The sequence below is a fragment of the Dryobates pubescens genome, chromosome 8 (genome assembly GCF_014839835.1).
Source record: "Dryobates pubescens isolate bDryPub1 chromosome 8, bDryPub1.pri, whole genome shotgun sequence".
NCBI classification, from domain to species: domain Eukaryota; kingdom Metazoa; phylum Chordata; class Aves; order Piciformes; family Picidae; genus Dryobates; species Dryobates pubescens.
Window position 1 is genome coordinate 24,524,107 of NC_071619.1, and position 21,236 is coordinate 24,545,342.

At 40.3% G+C, this 21,236-nt stretch overlaps 1 protein-coding gene across 1 annotated transcript; it reads left to right on the top strand.

Moving 5' to 3' along the window:
* LOC104307870 (pulmonary surfactant-associated protein A) lies at positions 1 to 2,391 on the top strand. Its single transcript, XM_054163891.1, has 4 exons — positions 1 to 114; positions 751 to 846; positions 1,081 to 1,170; positions 1,899 to 2,391. Exons 1-4 carry the CDS (start codon positions 48 to 50, stop codon positions 2,273 to 2,275), a joined length of 630 nt encoding a protein of 209 aa, XP_054019866.1. The 5' UTR covers positions 1 to 47; the 3' UTR covers positions 2,276 to 2,391.
* The last annotated feature ends 18,845 nt before the right edge of the window (positions 2,392 to 21,236 follow it).

The window sequence follows — 21,236 nt, forward strand, 5'->3', positions numbered from 1 at the left end:
TTCACACTGGACAGTAAAGCAGTCTGTTTTGCAGCTGGCTTTAAATAATGCTGTCTCCAATGTTCCACAAAATCTTAGGAGCAGTTTTTTTTCTGCTTCCATGCTGTTCTCAAGGTAAACCTGCAGCGCTGCCCAGTTTCTCTCGCTTTCTTGAAGAGACATATAACAAATTTCTACCAGGTACCTACCATTTCCATTTTTATCTAGATGTACCATTGTGTTCTATTGTTATGCTTTGTCAACTCAGTGCTGTCTTCTATAATCTGATGTAGATTTTACTCAATAGAAAGTATGCAGATCTTCAATTAGCTCCATGTACAAAGTAAGATGCTCAAATCTCTCCTACCTAATGATCCAATGGTTCAGTTCACCAAGAAATTTATTTTCTGTAATACAGGGTACAAGACACTTATTTTGAAGTGTTAGGCTGGAGCTGCAGGGAGTCAAGTAAACCTACTGCAGAAATGCTAGTACTTTGCCTGGACAGGCTCAGAGTGAAAACTAACTCAGTTTGCCAATTCAAGCTTTCCATAAACATCACTGTTCTGGAGATAGTTTCCAGGAATGTATTCCTTATCATTGCTAAGAACAATGTATAAAAACAGCCCCTATTTAGAACAGGAGCAAACTAAAACAAGTCAAACAAACATTTTAAGTTTCTATTAATTTTGCATTATTACCTCTGCTTTATCTTGAAAGCAAAGAGTCAAACTGTAACACGAAGTACATAATAATTGGTTTTGTTCATAGGTTTCCCAGCACTGGCTGGTAATGGAAAGGAAGCTGGTAATGGAAAGGAAGACACTGTTAGTCAATTAGAACATCGGATTTCCAGGCTTGAAGGAGGTAATGTAGCCACTTTTACTTTCTGCTATAGCTGGATTAGTGGGCATAAACAAGATGAGCAGCAAAATGTTATCATTGCTAAGAACAATGTGTAAAAACAGCCCCTATTTAGAACAGGAGCAAACCAAAACAGGTCAAACAAACATTTTAAGTTTCTATTAATTTTACATTATTACCTCTGCTTTATCTTGAAAGTGAAGAGTCAAACTGTAACACAAAGTACATAATAATTGGTTTTGTTCATAGGTTTCCCAGCACTGGCTGGTAATGGAAAGGAAGACATTGTTAGTCAATTAGAACATCGGATTTCCAGGCTTGAAGGAGGTAATGTAGCCGCTTTTACTTTCTGCTATAGCTGGATTAGTGGGCATAAACAAGATGAGCAGCAAAATGTCTCCTTGGGAAAAAGGCAGAATCTTCTGCAGTTTTATTGCATTCCATTTAAATTCTATTCACAGGTAGGTAGAAGTGTGACAACTCTCAAATGCAGTGCGCGGCAGGGAGGGAATTAGCTTTTCATAACTAGTGAGAGACATGTAGGTAACGTCTCTGAACTAGGACTGCAAGTCAGAAATTCATCACATTAAAATCTCTGTTCCATGGTCACCTCATGCTCCTAACAGACAAATTAACCTAGCACTAAAAGCACATCAAAACAATAACAGGCAGATCATATCTAAGATTCTATTCACTCAAGGACTGACATATACCCTTGTACGCCACAAACCACCTCAGGGAGCTTATGCAGAGTCTCAAAGAAAATATACTTTTTCCAAATGTAGACTTTCTCATTTCCTTCCCCAAACTCTTTTGTGCTTATTCCATTTCTATTTTGTGTGTTCTGTCCCTTTCCTCCCTCGTCTTTTCAGATATCTTCTGACTTTGGAGGATTGTCTTTTTCTCTTTTAATCTTTGATTTCAAGTTTTCCTCTCCTTCACCTTTTCCTAGGTCTAATCTAAAGTTATGAAGCAAAATAGCAGGATTAAAATTGTCAGTAAAATGACCACAAAACAGTGCACAGAAATTTAATAGCTTTCACCTCATCTTGCAGTCCTCCACTTGGAAAAGATGATAACAACAGCAGGAGGAAAAATATTTGCTACCAATGGGAAGAAAGGTGATTTCCATGCTACAGTGAAAGAATGCCAAGAAGCTGGAGGGTCTATTGCCACTCCAACGAACCCGAGTGAGAATGATGCCATTCTGTACTTTGTGAAAAGTTATAATACCTACGCCTACCTGGGGATAAAGGAATCTCTAATTCCAAGTAAATTTCAGTTCCTGGATGGTCCAAAACTGAGCTATACTAACTGGCATTCAAAGGAACCTTCTGGCAAAGGGGAAGAGGAATGTGTGGAGATGTACACTGATGGCACTTGGAATGACAAAAGATGCAACCAGAATCGCCTCATTGTCTGTCAGTTTTAGTGCTTCCCCATGCCATGCTCCAGCAGCCTCCCTGGAACGTGCTCACTTATCCCTTGTCTCTTCATTTGTAGCTAGTAAATTCAGATAATGCAACATGAAAAATACAAATCGCTTTCCCAGCCCGATTTGTCTTTTAAACTCTAGCCATAAAGAGGAAATTACTTACCAAAAATAGTGGCCTGTCTGTTCTTTTATTCATTCCCCACCATTTCTTGATACCTGCCCATGGGTTCCTCTTGCTCTGTTGGCCTGCTGACTACTTACAGGAGCAAAAGGTAGTTTTCTTGGGCACATAAAGTAACCTGCAGCTGCAAGATCTTCCAGCACTCCTTTACCCACAGACATCTAAGTTGGGTGCATTTTGATCCCACACTAAATTTCCCTCACAAAACCTACCTGTTTAGGCATTCCTTCTACCCCTGCTGTTCTCAGCCTTTATTCCTTTGTCCATCTTCACCCATAACAGACCTCCTGAAAGAATAAACAGTGCTACTAGGACAACACAGAGCTATGAGCACAAGGGGCTCTCAGCTACACTTCCCATGGGAAAGTTTAGAGTCAGCAGGTTTTTAATCTTCATATACCTGAAAAGTGGTAGACAGAATCCACCTGTCCTGAGCCCCTCAGCAACTCCTAATAGTTTCCTTAACTCAAAGTGGTAAGCAGTGCAAGAAGCCCACAGTCCTGTACCAGGTGAGTGCATGTGGAAGAAAACACACAGGAGCTGACAGGAGTTAGTGCCCATGTGGCTTAGGGAGGTAAGTCAAGTCATGACAAGCCAAATTTTTTCTAAGCTAGATAGTGGCAACACTGAGCTGCTTGGCAAGCCCTCATTGGAATTCCCATGGGGCTAAATTTGGTGGATGCCTGTGTTTCTGAAGCAGCCTATACGCTGCACTCATTGTAGAAGCTGTGCAGAGCCTGCAACTCTCCAGCTCAGCTTAAAGGATTAAGACAAAACTATCTGAACAGCTTTGTTACTGAAGTCCAGTCACTTACTGCAGCTGAGTATTCCCAAGGTTAGATTCAGAATTGTGCAGTCTAAAAGGCATATCCCAAGACAGCTATTTGATCCCCCTCCTTGACATCAACTCAGGCAATGAAGGCTATGCACAGAATTGGTGACATAGTACATAGTACAAAGGCTAGTGGAGCATCTGGGCATGCTTCCATAAACCTAAAGCCAAATTCCTGCCTATCGGTCACACATACGTGCTTTTTTAGTCCCAGCTTGGTCACGGAGAGCTGAGCAAGGAAACATTCAGTTCGAGAGCCAAACTCCTCTCACCCTCTGTGTGACAAGGAGACAGAAGAGTCAAAATATGAAGACAGCTGGGGAAAGCAGGCAAGCTTATAGTTGGTCTGATTGCAGGGGCCATTGAAGGGGCTACTTGGAGCATCATAGCCACACAAATTGCTGTAATTCCAGAACAGCAACTGGCCATGGACAACGTTCCTGCACTGCCTTAAATTTAATTACTCAAATATTTTGAATACATGTTCTCACCATCTGCTCTGTGACAAAGCCTGGATCCTCCCAGCCTCCTTTCAGCCCTCTGCTTGATGGCATGGCCTGTGAATCATTCTTTCTGCTATTCTCTGAACTAAGCAATTTGTCTTACATCTTTAGTTAGGATGATTAATGCAACAGGGCTGATGTCAAACTAAGACACCTGCAGGTAGTCTGTCTCCACAGGTTACTTAATTATTCACTCCAGCAGTATTCAAATCCCTCACAGTAACACATACTAAATAGGACCACATTTCCCTTTTTCTAGGAGATTTAAATTTATCCCAGCATATGAAAGAAAGCTTTTGTGAGCAAAGGCCTCAGTTTATCCAACACATCTGTTTGGCGCACAAGGAGATTTACAAGCTGTTAACTAGTGCCCTGTTTCTGGACAAGATAGCCTACTGAATCCTAAATCACGTGAGGTGGAGGTAGACTGCTATGTTAACTGATATTTAGAGGGTAAATGAGGACTCAGGAGTCCATAGGCACTGCTTCACTTTCAAATTCTATTCTTACTCACAAATGTTTTACAGCTCACCAGTATCTGCCTGCACCCATCAGCTCACCCGCCCACGGTTTCCAGCCTTGCGTGACTTCTGTTGTGAAACTAACACTGCTACGAGCATGAGGAAACAGGAACACAGTAGTTTTCCACTCATTGTATTCCAGTAAAGTTTAGGAAGTTTACAATGATTAACATCATTCTGAGAATGAAGCTGGACACTCCAAAAACATTTAAAGATATGGTAAGTTGTATTTTTTTTTATCCTGTTTATCTCCAGGGTGTTACAGTTATCTCAAAATAAAAGCTAATTGCAGGTATATGAAAGAAAGTGGCTGCCTTCAAGTGACAAACTAATGAATTTGTGCCACTGCAGAAATGTTCCATCACTATGCTGCTGGGGCATTTTAACCCATGGTCTACACCAGGGAAGAGGGTAAAGGATGTAAAGTGTTATTCCACAGCTACAGAAACTAGCCCTGTTCAGATGCTCTCTAGCTACTTGTGGTACTAGGTGAGAACCTAAAACCTCAAAGCAAATTTTTCTCGTCCTGTCTGAAGCTGCTCTTTCCAGCAACCCTGCTGACAGCAGGCAGATCTAGAACCAGTAGTCTTGGCCTGAAAAACAAATTGGTTCAGCACCTGGAGACATGATACATTTCCTAAATCTGAAACTTCAAAGTTATTTTCCAAAACATGTATAAATTTCTTTGGAAAGCCTAATCCACCTTTTCTTAACCTTGAATACTAACTGTGCCTTATAAGAATGCCACTATTTGCATATATTTACCAGTACTGGAAAAAAGCTTGCTGACAAGCCAAACTGTGTGATATTCAATTTTCAGCCAGTGGAGAGCACCACTTCCAAAAAAGCAGAACCTAGAGCTGAGTTAGCAAAGCCTCTGCAAAAGCTTCTATATGTGTTTAATACCTATGATAAATACTGCAGCAGCCTGACTGTACCTGTAATTTTTCAAATATTTAAACAAAGCTAAGCTTGTAAGTAGCAAATGGTGTGTTGAACATACATAGCTGGAAGAGAGTTGAATGCATGAACCTCTTGGATCTGCAGTAACATTAGGAGCCACCTTCATGCTCTGAGGGCTTAAAGTGCTACTCAAAACTTGGATTCTGCTGGTTATTATTATCAGATTATTCACTTCCAAGTAACTAAAGATGATTTACAAGGAAAGGCCACGTGGTGTCCTGGCAAAAGAAGGACCATCATTTTTCAGTACAACTGTCTCGTAAAGCAGCTTGTGCATGTATGAACACCTAGCTACTGCTATGCTGATCTTGAGCAAGCTGAGCTCAAGACAGCGTGGTTTCATCCTTTCTTCAGAAAGGATTGTGCCACTTTAAGAACACCAAGTGGGAGGCGATATAGACACCACTGTACAAACAAGTACCTGTGCAGGCTGCCTCACTCACCTGAGGGGACACAGCCCTCACCCTTCCCGATTTCTCTGGCAGGTTGAACGTCACTGACTCACACTTTTGCTGTCTGACAGCAGAGAATGGACACCTAAAGCATCTTAATTTTATCTGCAAGACTTGCCAAACCTTGAGGATGCTGAGAAGGTAAGAGCGAACAGAAAAGAGCTGAATGCCTACAAGACCACACAAGCTTTAGAGAAAGACAGAACTTATTTCAGGTAGCCAGGTTGAGGAAAGAAGCAAACATTAAAATGCTTACTGACCTTTATGTTAAAATAAGAGGATAGTGAAATTATTTCCAATTTGCTCAAGAGGTTGTCAGCATGAGGGGCATGAAGGGCAAAATATAGAGTTGCTACTCATAATAGCAATTTGCTAATATCTAAATAGCTTGCTAAATGGTTAGAGAGTTATGTGTTTAAGTGCAGTGCATAAGGCAATCCCCTTTCTTTTAAAGTTAGAAGACCTTCAGCTCATGAAAGTTTAATCAAAACTGTTTAACATCTAAACATTTCAGAACAGGAAATGTCTTTGAGTCAGATGTTTATAACCACTCTGTGCAGTATATTCAAGAGTCAGAAAATTAATAGCCATATGCCAGGAACTCTACGGTAGCACATAAAGCCACATTATGAAATTAAATATAAAAGTCAGACTTTCCATGTCCAGAAAAGTTATTTATCCATACTTTAAATAACAGATGAGAAAGCCTTCTGTTGTATTTTAACTTCTTGTAGTCACTTTGCTTACTTTGGAAGAGACTTGATACATACTGCAATTAAAAGCATGGTCAGCAAAATCATAACTTTCTTTAGCATGTCCCAAATTTTATACTTCCAATTGCTGCACCAAAACTTGGTATGATTTAAAAAAAAATACTTTAAGCTAGCTTTACATCCTGTGGTGACTTTACTCACAGGAAGATAAATACACACAGGTTTTACTCAAAAGTGATAAGACAAACCTACAGAATGTTTTACAAAGGCTGAATTTCTTTTTAAAAATGAATACTGAAATATGTCTAATTAGCACTTTCAATGGTTATGAGGAGATAGTTCTAATACAAGCACATTCAGTGATTATTTTTTAAAATACTTTACGCTTCTGAGCATTTTTGTAACACTTCTGGTTTTAAAAGTTTAGCCCTATAGAGATCAAAGCAGTGTTATTAGAGCTTTCTGAGGTCTTACATAGTTGAAATACAGCCTTTTCTCTGAGGTAATAAGCTCATGAATTTGATTACAATTATTTTAACAGGAGTTTTAAGTGACACTTTTAACTTGCAGCATAGTTCTCTTGATCAGCACACTCTCATTTCAAGTAAATTACTGTGCAAGAAATCCAGGTCTCAAACTTCTTACATTCCTAGCACTTACTACCACTGCTTATAACATACAGTCACAGAAGTGGTACAGGAGTTCATCTTTCTGCATCTGCAGATTGTTACAGGGCACAATATGGACATTGCAGTAGTGATGACCTCTTTAGAAAACTAGTCTAGACATATATCATTATCTTTAAATATTAATAGGAAGTTGGCAGTTATGTTAGAAATCAAGTACACAGTAATACTTGTTTTCCCCACTTGAAGACTGAAGATTGAAATCACTGAGTTGAACAGGAAGCAGAACAAGTTCATTGCTGTTGCTGGTGTAGCTCTTCTGACTTGTTCCGTCAAACGAAGTACGTGCCTGAGAGAAGAGGTGTTTATAGCTCTGCAAAATGAGAAATGGTCTCTAGCTCCAGTTGTGCCGAGGTAAATGGGAGAATGTCTAACTAGACAAGTTCTTCTATCTAGACAAAGTAACCTCTCCCCGTATGAAGAGGCCCTGTTTGTATAAGATACCAGAAATTCAGTATTACACATCTGATTATCTGATAGATTTAATTAGCATAATTCAGTGAAACTGCTGGCTACCAAAAATATAAAAAATTATCATGGATAATGACAACTAGTATTCAGTCTTTACCTTTTTGGATGTATGCTTTTGTTAGCAGTATTGATTGAGGCTTTTCATCCAATCTGAGTGTATTAATATCCATCACGAGACGGCAGGCAAACTAGTCAGCAAACAGATAAGTCTGTGACCAAGGTATTACCAAATGTGCTAATACAACTATGTTATAGTCTTTTGTATTGTCTGATCTAGCTTTGATCTGCTTCTGTAATAACAAAAATCAAGCTTATACTGGGTAGGACACTACCTTAGGGATGTAGGAAGAAAAGGAAAAGACTGATTCTCACTTAAATATCACTGAACAGTAGGATGAATGGCCTAGAGCTCTTGTAGGTATAATTTTTCTCTTCCCTCCTGTTTCCTCCATTGTAGAATGTGGAAGAAGCTAAACAAATTGTATTACTCGAGATACATGAGAAACACCTTGCTACCTGCTCCAGGGACAGCACCAACATCAAGCCTCCCAATACGTGTTTGCAGCCAGGTCATTGCAAATACTTACCACTGAGATCCATATGCCTACCCTTGTCAGTATTTTCTTGCCTACATGAACATCTGGGGTAGAACCTGATGCCATTGCCAAGAGTTTCAAGTGACAGTAGATACAATAAATCTTAGACCAAGTCATCCAGCACAGTTATATATCAAATTCACCTGTTTAGACAGCAGTCATGAGTCTAATTTTCTTGATGTTCTTCCATAAATACTCACATAAGCCTATAAGCAGGTGTCAGCCTAAGGCATGTTTACACTTGTTTCATGAATATGTAGTAGAGAAGGCTTTACACTGAGTAGTTCACCAGTGGGAAATTTGTTCTGTTGCAGGCACTGAAGTTCTCATCTGTCTGATGTCAACCAGCTCCAGAAATCCCTTAAGAGTCACAAGATTTAAACAGAATCAGTTCTTTACAAAAGCATGGAAATACTGGTGTAAACCTGAAACGCTGTTGGGGGAGATGAAGGAATTGCAGCGATTCAGTTGGAATTGAAGGTGAGGAAAAGCAAATGGGTTTTGCCCACATTTCTTGTTTGCTTCCAGCTGAGTACATCTTTTGCTCTCAGATGCTTTTTGATTAAGTGCTGTAGTTACTAATCAGAATATCCTGATAGAGACAAGAGAAAACAAGACTCAATTCACTGATATGAAAGAGCTCGCAGACTTTGATCCATTCTGCCTTTAGGTGGCTGTACTTAGAAATTTACTAGGCTATTTATTTTTTTCAAAACATTTTGTATACCCAGATGTTAGCAAGAAGTGCTAGATTTCTGACCTTTCCAAGTAGAGAAAAAAAGTTACTACATGGAAGCCAACTATTCTGAAGATTGAAGGGGGTATCTGCATACTTTAAAAGAAAAAACCCACTATATATATATAACAGATGCCAATTCAGGTACCAGATCATCTTTATGTCCCATGAAAAATATCTTCATAGGAACCACAAGTGACAGCAAGTAACAGATTGTGAGGCCACCACATCTCATTCAGGGATGTTCTCATAGTATAGCACCCCCTACAAGTTTTAGAAAGCTGCCTTAAAGTTTCACACGATTTCTTTACACTGCTACCTTCAGCATTTGGCCTCAACATATATCAAGGAAATACAGCTTTTCCCCCCACAGTTATGTTTTGGGATAAATACATCTGATGTTTTTGGCAGGTTTTCCCTGCTGTTAGATCTCTAAAATGAAAAGATACACCTGAGGAACTTGGAGGGGTTAAAAAAAAAAAAAAAAGTAAGATTAGCAGAGAAAAATAACTGACTTTTTAACATGGGTTCATTACAGCTAGAATCAAAGATTACATTCAACAGAGCAATGCCTGCAGCAGACAAGGCAAACATTCCTAAGTAGTTACAGCTAATGGGGAAAGATTGGTGGATTCCTTGCTGGGCAGAAGCCAGAAGCTGCACCATGCTCATCTACTTCATGGGGAAGAGCAACCCATGCCTTAAATCAACTTATCTGCCTATATGAGGTTTTGCTTTTTCCTAGTAATCAGAAGCTAAGGCTTCAAATCAAATGGTCTAACAGTATTTCTTAGCTTTTATATATTGTTGTAGACTGTAAGCTGACATACATCAGCTAAACATACTAACATGCAAGTCTTCTGTTTCCTGCTTATACAGTCTTCTGTGTGATCTTACAGATGCAATTCATAAATGGTCTGTGCTAAGATAGGAGGCAGTGAAACATACTAGCTTAATTTCCAGAATTGTGTAAAAAGGTTATAATTTAATTTTTTTTTGTTTTGGTGGAGGGCACAAGGATAGAATTGTGATTTTCTTATGAAAAAAAATTCACTGTGCTAAGATGACCCTTTAGTGTCGTCCACCAACTATAGTCCTGGATTCAAACCTTACCACTTTGTGCAGCTTCAGAGAAATCTTTAGCAAAACCCAAAAGTGGAAGGTACGACCAGAACTCACACAGAACAGGCCCCTTTCCCCCCTTCCCATTCATTATTGTATACCTCTCTAAAGAAATAATTTATTGCCTTCAGCTGCAGTCCTTTCAGAGGCTTAATTTAGGGGATAGATGCAGAGCATCCTTCATTGCAAGATATTTTCACAGTATAACTAAGGTTGGAAGAGACCTCGTGACCAGATTTGGTATGCTTAGTTATTCACTGATGAGGATTTTAGTTAAGACAAAGAGCCTGCAAAGCACCAGTGACACTGTATATTTATTCTGAAAGAAACACCACTGCTTTCATATTTCTAGAGCTATGTTTTGTTTGACTGCTATTTTGATTCATTCATCCTCTCCTGTAATCAAAATTAATGTTTTAAAATGGAAGGGATACTGGCCATTTGGAAAGATGATTTATCCACAGACAGCCTGTGTACACCACCATCAACGTGTGAAACAACTCAGCTAACTGAACAGTCCCAGAGCTTTTACAGGTGTGCTGAATGAGATACAGGCTGACTGACTCAGGCAAGTGGCATTTAGAAGGTCTTTCAGTCACACCCTTTGTCTTTGTATCTGCTGATCACACAGCACCACTGTTTAGCAGGGTAACTGGTCAGTGCATCTACTTCTATTTGGGATGGATTCCACTGTCATGAATGTACCAAATTTACAATATATCTTACTGAAAATTATGTATACAGTAATATCGATGTATGACAGGATTCCAGCATGACTGCAGCACTCACAACCTAAGACCCCAAAGGTTTCAAACCTGAGAACGCAGGAAAGAACACAATAGGTGGGTGAAGGACAAATTACTTGGGGGGAAATCTAAAATATTTCCTATCAGTTATTAGCTGTCAGCTGCTTTTCCAGCCAAAGCAAATGTAGTCAACAACTCTGAGAGTAAACAAGGGCCTTGGCCAATTAACTGCTGCTCTTTACAACCTTAAGCTACACAGCCTTGACTCAAAGCTGTCTCCACGGTATCACAGACCTTCCCATCACCTTCCAATTGCTTCTGCAACTCCACCCTCACCATTATTTCATGTCTGCAGAGCATTTCAGCTCCTTAAAAGGACCAAGGCAGACAGAAGCCCATCAATGCCTCCCAGTGAGTGCTTGTCCCTGTAGATGGATGTAAGACTGTTTTGTGTGACCTTTGTTACACTGCCAGTGGTGTTTACTTTCTCAGAGGAAAAAGAGCAGAGTCTTCCTTCATCCTTAGCATCCAGGGTGTCTTAGAGACGTGGTTTCTCATGCACACAGTATATAATCCAGCTGCAGATCACTGGAAGTTTGTTTTGTGGAAGGTTAACTGATGTGGCCTTTTCTCAGCCAGGATTCATGGAAAAGGGGGATGGCCTCTCATCCTCACCAGATCAGGCTATTGGGGCAGCAGTGGATGCTGTCACTGGATTTTTTAACTATTTTTTTTCCCCCTTAGCCAGGTGCTGTTCAGGGATCAATAGAGCAGAAAGCATGGATGGGGATTTCCCATGCAAGCTACAGCTGAAAAACTGCTTGTCCAAACAGAAGAATTGCAACAAACTGAAAGAGCATAACGAGGAAGAGAATGAAATGAACAACAAGAACTGAACTGAAAGCTAGAAAATAAAACAAAAGTAACAGCACCAAGTTAACAGAAAATGCCTGGTGAAAAGGCAGGAACAATAGTCCACAAAGCAAGTCAAGAATTAAGATATTTAAAGGAATTAATTGATGGGCAAAGAAAACTGAATTAGAGAACAAGAGGTCCACCAGTGATACTCCTAGGGCAGCATCTGTGTACAGCAATAAAGCAGCATAAGGCAGCTCCCTGAGCACAAACATCACTTTACCCACAGCTGCCTCTCCTGGTTTTGAACAGCCTCACACTCACCTTCATCTATCAACCAGGTGAAAAGAGAAGAATTAAAATCAAAACTGCCACAAGGAAGGTCACAATAATACACCACCTAAAGAGCTCCAGAGCACAGCACACATCAGTCAGTTACAGGTATGAACAGACAAAAACCAAGCAGCTATCTTATAGGTTAAATTAAAACAGACACACAGCACAGTCAGCTTCAGAGAATTAACCTGGTGGGTAACATTCCACCATCAATGACCATCCTGCCACAGGTGTGTGGTTTAGCTGGCAAACAAGCAGCAGCTCCAGGCTCTGAATTAGAGAATTATCACCTATGTCCTCCATACTTTTCCCCAGTTTGCAAGGCTTGACATTAATTATAAAACTTGACAGAACCCTGTGAGAGCTCAAATTTCTGGTACTGCTGCAAAGCAGACACCAACCCTGGCTGGGCAGGCATTAGCTCTGGAGAAGGAACATGTGTTCCATTTTCTAACTCTAGGTCTCCCTCTTTAAAATGCCTGAATTGGTATCTCAATGGCAAGAGGAAAAGGTAAACATACAAGAAAGGTTAGCACAAAAGATACAAGCTTTGACTGAGTAGCAGAGCCTGGTTTGTTTAGCAGCTAAAAAGAAACTGCAGTGAGAGTCTGCCTAAGAAATTACTATTCTTCATTACAGAATATCATTACCTAAATCCTCTTGCATCTGTTACTAGACATCTGCTGCTTCGCCTACAGACCACAGCAGAAAAAAACAGGTCCGAGGGCAATTTTAACAATTAATCTAGGTGCAAAATTGGTGCCAACTCACTAGATTTCCATATATATTCAGATTATTCTACTATCTCTAAATAAGCATATTCTATCAACTCTGTTTCAGCCTTCTCCTTCACATACGGGTCAGGATTTAGTGGCAGATACTCACACTGAAAACCAACAGATAAATCTGAAATCTTTCTGGTGTCATCCAGCCAAAATCTCCAGGCAGAAGGCAGCACTGCAGCCCCTCTAGAAAGCACCTTACCACCACAATGTACAGACAAGATATTGTGAGAAAAGAGCCTACTTCCCCCTCAGCCACCACCTTTTATTCACTCCCCTTCAGGCATTGGATTCATTATGGCTTTCAGGTGTGTGGGTCCTGTGCTGAAGGAATAGCATTGAGTCCTCCATTAACTAGGACACACCTGTTAAGAATCCTGGCTCCTTGTCTCAAAACCAACATGATTTAAGTCTTTCCTAAATCATCTATAATTTCTGTTTTGCAAAACTAAAGATCTGAGACTTACTAGTTCTGCTCCTCCTCTGCATGTACACCCCACTACCTGTCTGCTAAACATCTCCATATCTTAAGCTCATACTGGTTTAATTTACTCATTTTAAATAGAAATAAGTTTTCAACAGATGTAACCATTTCTTTAAAATGTATCTGTAGCCATTTTCAAAGCAAATAAAAAGTAACTGAATGTCCATTGAAGCTCTGCCAAGAGAGAAGTTTCTAAAGCCTGCTTTATAGAGGAGAAAAAAAAAAAAAAGAGATAAAACACATCCTGATGGCAGATTGTCTAGAATTCTTCCTTCTTTCCACCCTGTCCTGTTTATTCTCAACATCAGCTTTCATATGTCAGTGTAATAATAATTTTGTGTAATGATCTGAGAGGGTATGCCTTAAATCAAAATTTTAAAGAAAAGGTGGACATGGTGTCTTACACTAGCATCAACAACTGCAAATGAGCTGAAAGGTGAAGGCAGGCTGATGTTATACAGAGCTCTCACTGGTACAGAGAGGGAGAGAGCTCAAGAGAGAGAGAGCTCTAAAAAGAGGCCTTCAGCCTGGGAAAATAGGCTTGTTCCTCAGGATGAGAAAATGATAGGCCAAAGCAGCTGACAGCCAGCTGACTAAAATAAACACATCTATACAGTTGTAATGCCTATTTGAGAGAAAGTAATGCAGCATATATTTTGCTTTACAGCATCATACTCTTGACATGGAGGAAATCATGGTGGAAACCATTCTGGCCCCTTGGGAAATACTACTGGTCATTTTTGCTACAGTGCTAGTAATGAGTTTTCTGATGTTTCTGCCCCCTGCTGCGTTGGTGATCTGGAGAGTGAAGCGTGAGCCCCAAATCTCGCTGCATGGCTCAGTGTGAACCAGCCCTGGTACAAGCTGTAACACCACTGATCTCTTTCTTTAAAAGATGATTCAGAATGATGGTGTCTCTCAGGATCACTCTTAGTGCCTAGGAGCCATCCAAAAGCAATGGGTTTCCCAGCCTATTGCTGCTAAGTTCCTGTGGAAAGAGAATGTGTATAATTTTGTCTTCACATACTATGGTTCTCAGGACTTTTCCTTCCATATTTTTGTCTACGTTGTAATTACTGTTGTTGGCTTAGTTTATAGACTGACTTCTCTTGCATTAAAATGGACAGAAAGCAAGACTGAAAGAGAAGCAATTGTAACACAGCATTGCTTTCCCTCAACTAACATCAGAAAGTCTCCCTTTCTATAGTGACACTGTAAATATTAGCAAAGCCCTGAGCTGAGATGGCTGACAGTTATGCAGGTGGACATATCAAAAGCATGCCCAGTAAACACTGGGGAATTAGTGGTTTAGTGTGGTTGTAGTGTGAAAACCGCAAACAAACAAACCAAACCAACACAAAATTTAAAAAATCGTTTAAAAAACCCAGCAGAGACTGGTGCAATAACTAAGCATCTTGTGCTTCTTTGGTCTGATCTGAAAACTTACTGGCCTAAAATGGACTTTGTTTATTTCCTTCTATATGATTTTTCCTCTTTCTGCAAATCTCAAGTGCCAACCCTCCCAATCTCAGGGTTAGAGCAGGAGCATGAGGGATGACAGACATGGGCTCAGACATGCCCAGCCAGACACCAACTCAAAGCTCATGCAGACATATGGCAACTATTTGCCTGTTATATTATGCCACTTGGGGAAATTATATTTACTTGGGGAGATAATGTGATTAAGTTTGCCTTAGTTTTTAACTGTATCACAAAAACTTATTGCTTCCATTTCCCTTTCTCATATACAAATAACAACTTATAAAGTGGGAATAGCACACAATTGCTTCTCTGCAAGTTTATGAAACAAACAAACAAAAACCCCCTCCAGAAACCCACTCTCCAGGTTAATCTCAAATTCGTGGCACATCAAGTTAATGCTTTCCAGCCAAACTCTTCCCTACTGTGGGATGCTTCTTAGTAGAAATTCTGACAAACAGATTTAATAGTTTATCCTGGTTTATAAGAGGCTTTGATTTCTTCATGAAATGCAATACTGAACTTCTTTTCTTGGTAGATTTGGAAAGTGCTATAATACCTTAATATAACTTAGTGAAAAATGTTTTTAGTACCAGTAGGAAAATTATACCGTAAAGTGTGGTCTGCACTTCAGATACTTTATTTGTACATAGCTCATAATGGATTGGCTGGACATGAAAGACACAAAGACGTTATAATTTCATTTGATAGAGTTTGTGTGCCAGAAATAAACAAACTCACCACTGACTAAAAACTGTTGCTTTTCTTGAAGACTCCAGCACTTTTGTCTCTAACACAATGGCTTCAATTCCTCTTAGTTTATAAGCAGCCAAAGCAGCAAACACTTGATGCAATTGCTACACTCACAGTCATATGACTGTCTGGTTCTGGGGCCCAAGGAAAACAATTTTTGTTGTTGTTTGTTTGTTTGTTTAATGTTTTTATTTTTAACTTGTAATGGTCTGCAAGATAGATTTTACACATCTGAATCATTTAAATGATTAATGAGGTAAAGGTCAATTATACATCACATACCATGTGACTGTGCTGTCTGCATCTGAGAGATTTACAGGAGTAGGGAAAAAGGAAAAGGAGAAAAAAAGGAGACACAAACAAATGAGCTGGTCGTCTTCAGATTAATGGCTTCAGTGTTTGCTCAGCAGAAGAAAATTAAAACAAAACCCCAAGCATGAATTCCACTGTAAACCAAGCAAGCAGTAACTAAGCTTCTAGTTTAGATATCATAATTCACATGCACAGACAAATCTGTCCTGGTTTAGACAAGATTTAGAAGTAGAATGGAGGGGAAAACGCGAGAAGGACAACTAGCCAGAAGCTGTGGAAATATTGAACTTGGGCCAGCAGTTGCCCTGGCACTACTGTGCTGAGACCAGAGCATCTCAGGAGGTCAGCCCATGCTCAGACCAAAGACCTAGAGCTCTACCTGAAATACGGCTCACCCCAACTCTTACCAGCCAGGACTCGTTTGCTTTTGTACTTTCCCTCCAAAGCCAAGCCATAGCTTGTGGTAACCACAACCTCTGCCTAAGAGAGGCTGTTTGTGTGGAAGTGCATGGAAATGTGAGCACAGAAGAGCACTCTCAGCCCTTGATCACACAGGGTGGGCACAGCTGTTGTTAGAGCAAACCAAGGGTCAGTAGGACTTTCTTTCCACAACCACAGTGGCTTTGCCCAACAGGGAGGAAACAGAGGAGACTGAAGCTCATCACTGGCACAGAAACTAGAGCTTCTCATGCAGGTCCCTGAACAGCCACCTCTTTCATCTTTTTGACAGAGAAGACATGATGCAAATATCTAGTAGTTTTGGGCAATCACAACTCTCACATTTTACATTGGATCAAGATAATACATTACATTTTTCCTTCTATTTTGCCTGGTTACAGCAAGCATACAGGACACTTTATAACATTTTTTTTGAAGTGCATTGAATTATACCTAAAGGCTATGTCTTGTTGAGGGATGCCCTCAAAATTATAAATACAGGAGAAACTTTGGAGTTGTCCTATCAAAAAACTGCGGTGGTGCAAGTATGTAGTTCATGCAAAACACAGCACCTTGAACAGCCAGATTTAAACTAGAGTCAAGCAGGCACATGAATATAGAATTAAACCGCTACAGCAGTAAGTGTTGTGATTTGCATTCCTTTAATGGTCATCAGAGCAACAAAAGTGATTAACCAGTAACTGTAAAAGCAGCTAAAAGTACGGTCCATTCTCAGCAAAGCTGACCCATGACAGCCAATTATTTCTGGTAACAATTATTGTGCTTAACTAGTGACTGCATCTGTTAAGTAACTCTAATTCTTGTCCAGCTACACAAGTTTAAGCCATAGAACACTTCTGCCATGAGCTACGTGATTTGATTTAGCCTATAGATCTGTATCCAAGAGCTGAGGTCAAATTGTGACCATGGTCTCTAGTTCTTTAACTAAATAAAAGATGTATGTTTACATGTCTTAGCAATGGTTTCACTGCTCTGCCTTTCTTGTCAAAATTCCCACGGCAAACTGCATATTGCTCATTGTTCTATGGCTCAAGCTTTCTGGTGCTAGTAACCACAGAGGATACAATCAGCCTCCTTGTCACGGTTGGAGCCATCGATGCCCTGCTCATCAAGCTCTTTGAGGAAGATGTCTATCTGCTGTTTCTCAGTGAAAGCTAATGTATGCAGACAGGTGCTGTTGGTGGGGAAATAGGCAGATTTAGCTCCACTGATGGCTGTCGAAGAGGCTAGAAAGACCAAGGAAGGCAACAAGAGAGAAAAAGGGAAAAAAAAAAAAAGAGGGGAAAAAAAGGCATTTGAATCTTTTAGTTTAGATTTGTTCTGATCTTTAAACAAGTGGCATCATTCTCGTTTAGCCTTGGAAAACAACTCTAACAACAAGGCATTGGCAACAGTAAAATATTTTCCATTACCCATAGGAGAGAGAGATTAGCCCTTTTGTGCACCTGTAAGCATATTTATTTTTAGATTAAGGCAATAACAACAGAGTCAGCCTGCTTCAGGTCACAGATTGTTGACTAGACACAATAGGAACAGTCCTAAAACTTCTGGGCTGCCACATGAAAAAGGCAGCATTGATGGCTGGGGACAAGCTGATGGCTTTTATCACATGTACATACAGTGAATGGAGTAGATGTTAGCCAATTTTACTGAGTTTCTTCAAGCACTGTTGCAAGAAAACCAGCAGTTCTGCTGCTGTCTGCCCAGTGGCTCACACAGCCCTTGTGCAACATAGGGTTTGGATTAACGTGACACTGGTTTAAAAACAGCGTATCTTACCACAGGTATTGGATACATATCATATTTGTTACACCAAGATGAAATGGTGATGCTCAAGCCTTCATGATAGTCTTAAAGCTAACATGATTTCTCATTCAGCTGTTTGCCAGCCCAGCACTATCTTCCACAATGTCACATGCGTCAAGGCTGTCATAACATGCCAAGCAAAGGAAAACTTCTATTTCCTCCTTTTTTTAAACAAAACAGATGGAGCTTTCCATCCCTGTCACCAGATGTGCCTGAGAAATACTCACGGTTACAAACAGCCAGTGCCTTTCCCCCCGCAAGCTGCGTTGTCCAGGAAAACCCAGTAATGTTGCCACACACTTCATACAGTCTACTTCTTCTGAGGAATTGAAAGTCATAACCCTTGGGAGACACAGAGGGGGGAGGGGGGTGGAGGAAAAAAGTTCTCTTAGGGCTACATAGTGGGAACTGTAAGATGAAGAAATACTCATTTAGTGACCGTCAATACGAACACTACAACACCTTGCTGCCTTAAGGCAGGACAAAAAGGTATAGCAAGGACAATTATGCATTGCACAATAAACATTTGTACATTAATGACTAGATGTAGCAAAGTAGCAGCAGTAAACCAACCTCGTTGCACATGGGTTTGCAGTACTGAGCATTGTCAATGGTGACACACACCAGACCACCATTTCTAGGGACTAGTGGGAGTGGGCACTGAGATAGCTGCTTGCAACCTTTTGAGTGGATTGAAAAAGAAATAAAAATAAACAGAAACCGGAAAACAACATATTAGAGTGAAAAGTCATCTTCTTCCCAAACAAACCGCGGGCATATTCATTGACCTGAGTATGGGCGATAGCTGCCCCCACTGTCTGACTCTGTCAATGTATGCATTTTTATTTCCACAAAACCTTTAGGGGTTTTGGATTTAGATTTTTTTTGTTTGGTGGGGTTTTTTTGTTTGGTTGGTTGGTTGGTTTGGTTTGGTTTGAGGGTGGGGAGGTGGGGAAGGGGGAGGTAGGTGGGATTTTTTGAAAACATCCAATTTTTCTATCACTTGTCCCTGTGACAGTGAAGTCCCTATCAGATTCCAGTTACACTATAAAAGTAGTGGCTCAAAGTGGCATTTGCTTTCACAGTACTGATTTTCAGTACTATTATGGCCAAAACTACCCAAATATCTCTTTGAGTAGGTATGACTAATATGCCCACTCAAAGACACCAGAGGCCTGGGAGTGTGCATATCTGGAGGGCAGAGCAGGCCCTGCTGCATGTGCTGCTCAGCATCAAAAGCTGGTGCCTCCCAGATGCCTGCCAGCACAGTGGTTAAGCACCTCAGCTTGTTGCTGAGATGCCTTTTACCTTCTTGTTTTGGTTTGGTTTGGTTTTTTTTTCACCCTAAGAAATGCAGACATGTAGCTCACTATGGCTGAAGGTGATAAAGTTTTCTTAGTGCTTCTCCCCTGACACTTTGTTCAACACCAAGCAAAGTGGATCATTGGTTCAGGAGGGGCCTCACTTTTCTCTTGAACAGGGCGCAGCAGATCAAGTGCTTCTTGCAGTTTCCAGACAAGGAAATTGAGTGAAGCTTTTTCACCCTTGGCAATCATTTCAGGAAGGCATTCTGAATATTCCTGTGGAGTTAAGAGACAAAAAGGCTAAGCTAAAGAAGCCTTGGAATTAATTTATGAATGTGGTCAACACAAAACAAGAACTATCTTGAAAATCATGTAGCTTAAAGTAAAAATTCTTTAAAATTCTTTCCCCACAATGTTTTTGGAAGGAATCTGGTAACTTTCATTAAAGGAATACATAGTTCAAGAGGGAGAACTGTTATGACTTGGGGGTGCTTTTTTCCTACACATAAAAAGATAGCTTTATAAACATCTGTATGTGTCTTCTTTCTTTCCAAAGCATTGATTTCTTATCTTCTGAACACTGACATCTCACAGACTTTCTGTGAGAACGTGTGTGTACACATGTGTAAAAATACATATTTATGACTGTGTGTAAAGCACACCTTTCTGTATTTTTATCTACTTACTGCTCTATACCCATATAAATAGCTTTCAGTCCATACATTTGTGCCTGTGCACGTGTAGACAGAGTTGTAGTAAACTCCACAATGAAAACACAAGTATCTGCCATCGTTATAAGACACCAATTACTTCAAACCTACATAGGTGCTTAGTGCAAGGAAGAGAGGAAGCCCAAATGTCATTGGTGGCTTCTGAAGTACTAGCCTGTGATAGCTAACCCTGCTTTTCTCAGGCTAAAGCTTACAGAAACGTTGTTGGAAATGATGGGCATCAGTCATAAAAAGGAAATAATATAATTCAACTCTCTGTGACAAAACCCCAAACTCAAACATGTGGGAGAACACATCCTTGGCAAGTGTTGCCCTCAGGCTTTTTATCATCCCCTGTGTAGTGAGAAAGCTACTTCAGGCAGATGCTCACTGTATGTAGCAGTGTTGTGGCCCCTGCTCCAGCTATTAGTTCCATGTTACTGTTTTCCAGATGCGTCTCAACTGCAGGGGGGGAGGGGGAAGGGGGGGGGGGGGGGGGGGGGGGGGGGGGGGGGGGGGGGAGTGAGGCGGGGTAAGGCTCTGCCCTGCTGTTTATTACTGTTTCTGTCATGTTCAATGGTCATTGAACACTCCCTTATGATATGCCTAGGCCATGGAGGACAAATGCACTGACTCATAAAAGAGGTCTTCAGTTGACTGGCTTTGCTTGTTTTTAAACTATTTAGCAATTTGTATTTGAAAGTAGGACAAAAACCGCATTTTGTATGTAAGGCAAAAGACATAACTGATTATGTTCAAATCACTTTATACATCTGGAGTAAAGCAAAATGGAAAGTATACCTACAAGGATTTTGTTGGGGGGTTTTTTTGTGGTTTTGGTTGGTTGGTTTTGTTGGGTTTTTTTACTAACAGTAGCAGGGCCAAAGACATGGCAGGTCAAATAATACTAATCTTTTCTTGCTGTTGTATCTCACTCCCCTCCCCACCATGTACATTTGTTTTGAACTGTGTGAAGTGTGCTGGGTTACACCCAAGCTCAATGGGGGCTGAAAGAACCCAGCCCGAGGTGGACAAAAGAAACTTGTTATTGCTATATATATATTTTGTTTAAAATTTACCTCTTTTACTTCCCAAACCAATTCCAGACTATTTCTTTCATGAATGTACCTCTCCTTTCCCCTATCCTTTGTTTTGT